General features: G+C 46.8%; 1 protein-coding gene across 2 annotated transcripts in view; it reads right to left on the bottom strand.

The window, feature by feature from the left end:
• The window catches only part of Vps8 (VPS8, CORVET complex subunit), a 219,565-nt gene that overhangs the window by 109,634 nt on the left and 105,309 nt on the right, over positions 1 to 4,622 (bottom strand). For both annotated transcript variants that reach the window (XM_005368975.3, XM_013354407.2), the window contains 2 exons: positions 3,404 to 3,523; positions 2,339 to 2,395 (listed from right to left, as the gene is read on the bottom strand). In XM_005368975.3, coding sequence (XP_005369032.1) covers positions 2,339 to 2,395; positions 3,404 to 3,523 — 177 coding nt within the window. The remainder of the gene's footprint in view (positions 1 to 2,338; positions 2,396 to 3,403; positions 3,524 to 4,622) is intronic.

Raw genomic sequence — 4,622 nt, 5'->3', positions numbered from 1 at the left:
GTACTGACACACAGGTGTGCATGAATGGAGGTACTGACACACAGGTGTGCATGAATGGGGGTACTGACACACAGGTATGCAGTTAGGCATCTTCCGGTTCCATAACTGTAACAACACACTGGAAGACTATATAAGCCATAGTGACATGCCTATAAATCATCAAAATGTTGTTTAAAAAAAATCTTACTTTTGAAGGGTTGTGAAAACAAGCAAGCAAACAAAAGAAGGCAGACCCATTGTGGTCAACACAAGCTAAAATGTTTATTCATTGGTTCCTTGACATAGATAGTTTGTCAGTCCCTGGTAAAGAACGTGGAAAAAATATTAGTTAAGCAGTTAAGCTAAAAAGTGTGACTGTCTGGCTGGCAGTAGGTGAAGGGGCTTGCCCCCTGGCCTGACAACTTGATCCACTCAATCCCAGGCCTCCATGGTGGAAGGAGAGACTTAATCCTCAAAGCTGCCTTGGACACATACACTGCGGCTCATGCTCGCACACACAAAGTAAATAAATGTAATTTTTTTGAAGTATGTCTTCTGTAGGCATTCACTGTAAAGGGGAAAAAGGCATTACTTATTTTTTATTCAAAACTGTTCCCTGTGAGGAGTAACAAGAAAGAGAAAAGGGTAGGGTGTGTGCAGGTGCCGGTATGAGTGTGCAGGACTGCATAGAGAGATAGGAAATGTCCAGGGGAAGCCCTCATCTTGACTGCTAACTAAACAAAAATGATTTTAACAACAAATGCTGATTGGGCAGAACAGTCATGTTTTGCTCTCACCTTATTCATTTACATAAATTTACATAAATGGCAACAATCATATCAGATCTACTTGGGGAGCTAATTATCGACTCTGGGCACACCGCTGGAAAACACGGAGATTGCTGCATGAACCAAATCTGATACATGACAACCGGTGGAAGGAGTCCTGGGTTAGCAGGAAGGGAGTCCTAATCTGAATTTGACCTTGAACAACTTTTTATCAACTTTCAGTATTTCAGAGACTGAGCAGGAAGAGCCATGTAAATGGGGCACCTCTAATTAGTGTGGCTAAGGTGCTGTGGCTGATTTTCAAGGTTTGGCTTTAATGTTCAGACTTGACGCATAAGCACTGACAGCAAAGCTGAAAAGGAAACACACCGCATTAATTCACCTGTCAACGAGGCCTGTTATTCTCAGCAGTTATATGCTCACACCAAGCACACCGCGATCCGCCCTCACGGTATAGACAAACAGGTATACACAAAATAAAAGTTCCCTCGCTGCTATTTGTACTCAGTGTAGTTAACAGGAAATCAAACGCTGGCCTTGTTCTCGGGCAGTCTGCACGGGTGGCTGGGGGACGGCAGAGCGGTAGAGTTCACGGCTGCCAGCCTCCTTCGCGGAGTCCCTATATCCGGGCTGTGCACTACACCCAGGAAAGCCACTCAACAGCCACGACTCTAAATCCCTGTGACTTATACTTACTATTTCAAGTGGGCTGGCTTAGCACCCATCGTTTCAGTGCACAGGCTATGAAGGACCTCTCGCGAAAGTGGCGTGAGAAGAAATGGCAGCCAGTACTGTCCCAGTGATTAACTGGGGTGTGTGTGAGTAGGGAAGTGGATTCTAGTCCCCAAATGGCCGTGCGGCAGCACCTTAGTGTACCCCCAGAACTGAACGCGCCAACACTCAGGGTCCTGTAGTGTGTGGTTCAGAACAGAACCTTAGGAAGAGTGGCAGAACAAACACTGACTGTGGCTACATAATGCGGACACGCTGGATGCAGGATGCTCTGTGGGGCTGGAGCTGCCTGGCCAAATCTGCACGTGTCTTCCTATCCACACTGACTGCCACCACCTGTGAGCTTGAGTCTGTCCAAATCATCTGCCTGTTGTGTAGCGGAGCTACTACAGCAGAGCCCTTTCTGGCTCTCTGTGAGAGTGCTGACTGACCTGAGACCATCCAGGAAGGCTCCAGGCGCACCTGGGGGTGTGTATCTTGACTAGGTTCGCCCTGGCCACGCTGTGATGGATTGTCTTGATAATGTTTGTGGAGTGGAAAGAGGAAAGAGTCACCCTACAGGGGACAGCACCATTCTCTGTGCTTGAGTCCTGGACTGCAGGAAAAGGGAACCGCTGGCCCAGTGCCAGCTTTTGTCCATCTCTGTTTCCAGAGTGTGCATTAACATAGTCAGCTGCCTCAAGGCCCTACAGAGAAAACTGCTCAGCCATGATGAACTAAAAGAAATTCTGTCTCCCTTAAGGGCTTTGGTTAGAGCATTTTATCAATCAAGAGCAAAGGTAACTAAAACACACTTTTCCTCCCAGTCTCTAGCAAAGGGTGCTAGCTAGGGCTCATACCTGCTGCCTTTCAGAGTGGCGGGAGTCATCATCAGGGCTGCAGAGGAACTCGAGGACCTGGCCAAAGGTAACAGCAAAAATTATCCTTCAGTGTTGGCAATTCTCGCTCAGCTGTGACAAGCACCACCCTGTGCAGTGCTGTCCCAGCTGATGGCGACTGTGTGCAGCACAGCTTCAAGGAGGCCTACAATTTAGCATGTGTACCATACACGGTTTTGTTTTTTATTAATTAATTTGTTTTTCAAGACAGGGTTTCTCTGTGTAGCCCTGGCTGTCCTGGAACTAACTTTGTAGACTAGGCTGGCCTCAAACTGAAGAGATAAAAACTGCCTTTGCCTGCCCATGCTGGGATTAAAGGTGTGTGCCACCACCGCCTGGCTGCGTACACACATTTCGTTACTGTTGAGGAGTATAATTGGAAGCACTGCACTTTGAGGAAGCATAGACTTCAGTCGGGGTGCTTGAATCTGAATCCTATCCTAACATATATAATAATAAGATTTCTGCTAGAAAAAAATAATCTGAGTATGGCTTTAGATGAGTTGTTTAACCTTTCTGAGATTTCTCTGAAAAATGAGAATTTTTAGACTGATTTTAGACCATCTGGCAGACTTGGTAACACACACAGCGCTCTCCTGGCTCTGAGAAGTGCTCCCCACAGCACAGTTATCACCGACTTCTGCAGACAACGGTAGTCTTTGTGCTCCCTGTGGAATGCAGGGGAGGGATGTTCACACTGTGACTGAGGAATGCCTGGAGACTCAAAGTCACGTATAAAGAGACTAGGATTTCCCAAAGTAATCTCTTCTCCAAACCATCAATATGGTCTTACCATCAGTCAAAGTTAGCAAATTCAGAACAAGATATTCTAGGCAACTTAGAGTAAACAAGTAACTGTTAAAAATAGAATACTGATAAGCCACCCTTCCATAATACTAGGCACCTGGCAGAATCATATTGCCCAGAACACATCATTAAAACACACATCCCAAATTCAGACCCTGAACTTGAACACAGTCCCGAGAACAGAAGAAACCAGCCCCAGGTCTCACTGTAGACACTTACTTGGTCGAAGAGAGTTCTGTTCACAAACAAGGTATTGTCGGGCTTTGCAAGCTGCCGAGCGAGGAACGTGAAGAGACACCCCACTTGTGATGGAGTAAAGTCTGAATTCTCCACCATAACCTGGTGAGCAAAACGAACCATTTAGGCAATACTCCATCTAGTTTGAATCAAAAGCATGTGCACACACAGGCACACACACTCACTGGTACACACACAGGCACACACACACACACACACTGGTACACACTCAGGCACACATGCATGCACACAAGCATACGCACACACACAGGAGCCTCATGAGTGAAGACTCACAAGAATATTCTTTTTTGTTTTGTTTTGGTTTTTGTTTTTTGAGACAGGGTTTCTCTGAAGCTTTGGGGCCTGTCCTGGAACTAGCTCTTGTAGACCAGGCTGGCCTCAAATTCACAGAGATTCACCTGCCTCTGCCTCCCAAGTACTGGGATTAAAGGTGTGCAACACCACTGCCGGCTAAGAATATTCTTTTATGAGTGGTACAGGAGCCGGGCTCAGTACCATCTTGAGAAGGAACAGAGCTCCGTGCACATTCTCAGGGAAACACCAGGGTGGTCTTGTCATGTTTCTAGTGAACGAGAGCTGCATTCCTGAAGAATTCAAAGAAACAATGATCGCTTCTCTCTGGGATCCTTGGCGACGCCTATTAAAATAATTCTCATTTCATTTTGCTAACCTTACTACAGATCTGCCTATCAACAAGGAAGAAGAATGCTGCTTTGGGGGTTAAAAGTAAGATTACCTGCCACTATGGAACCCCAGAAGGAAGGCAGTTACCGCTGCCTCTGTGGGGTGACTGCTGTCGGCCGTGTCTGCCCTGAGGTGGCGGCTTGTGTCACCAATCGCGGTCATTCCTCTGGTTTAACTTTGCTCTCGTGTCCTATGTCCCCCAGTACACATGGCGCTATGACAGCGGCCTTTGACAGGGTGATGGGAAGCACAGATTGCCAACTTGACAGAATCTGAAATCACCTGGGCCACAGACCTCCGGGCATCCTGTGTGTGTGTATGAGGGTCTTGATTGTGTTAAGTGAGGTGGGGGACCTGCCCACTGTGGGTACCACCACTCCCTGGCTGGGATCCTATCTTAAATGGAGAAGGGGACTGAGAAGCAGCATTTGCAGTTATGAACGAAAAAGAAAGATGAGTCAGATACACATCCTAACATGTATAGTCAGATTACATC

The sequence above is a fragment of the Microtus ochrogaster genome, unplaced genomic scaffold (assembly GCF_000317375.1).
Source record: "Microtus ochrogaster isolate Prairie Vole_2 unplaced genomic scaffold, MicOch1.0 UNK43, whole genome shotgun sequence".
Classification (NCBI taxonomy): Eukaryota; Metazoa; Chordata; class Mammalia; order Rodentia; family Cricetidae; genus Microtus; species Microtus ochrogaster.
The sequence above is the reverse complement of the archived record's forward strand: the minus strand, read 5'-3'. Positions and strand labels throughout refer to the sequence as shown.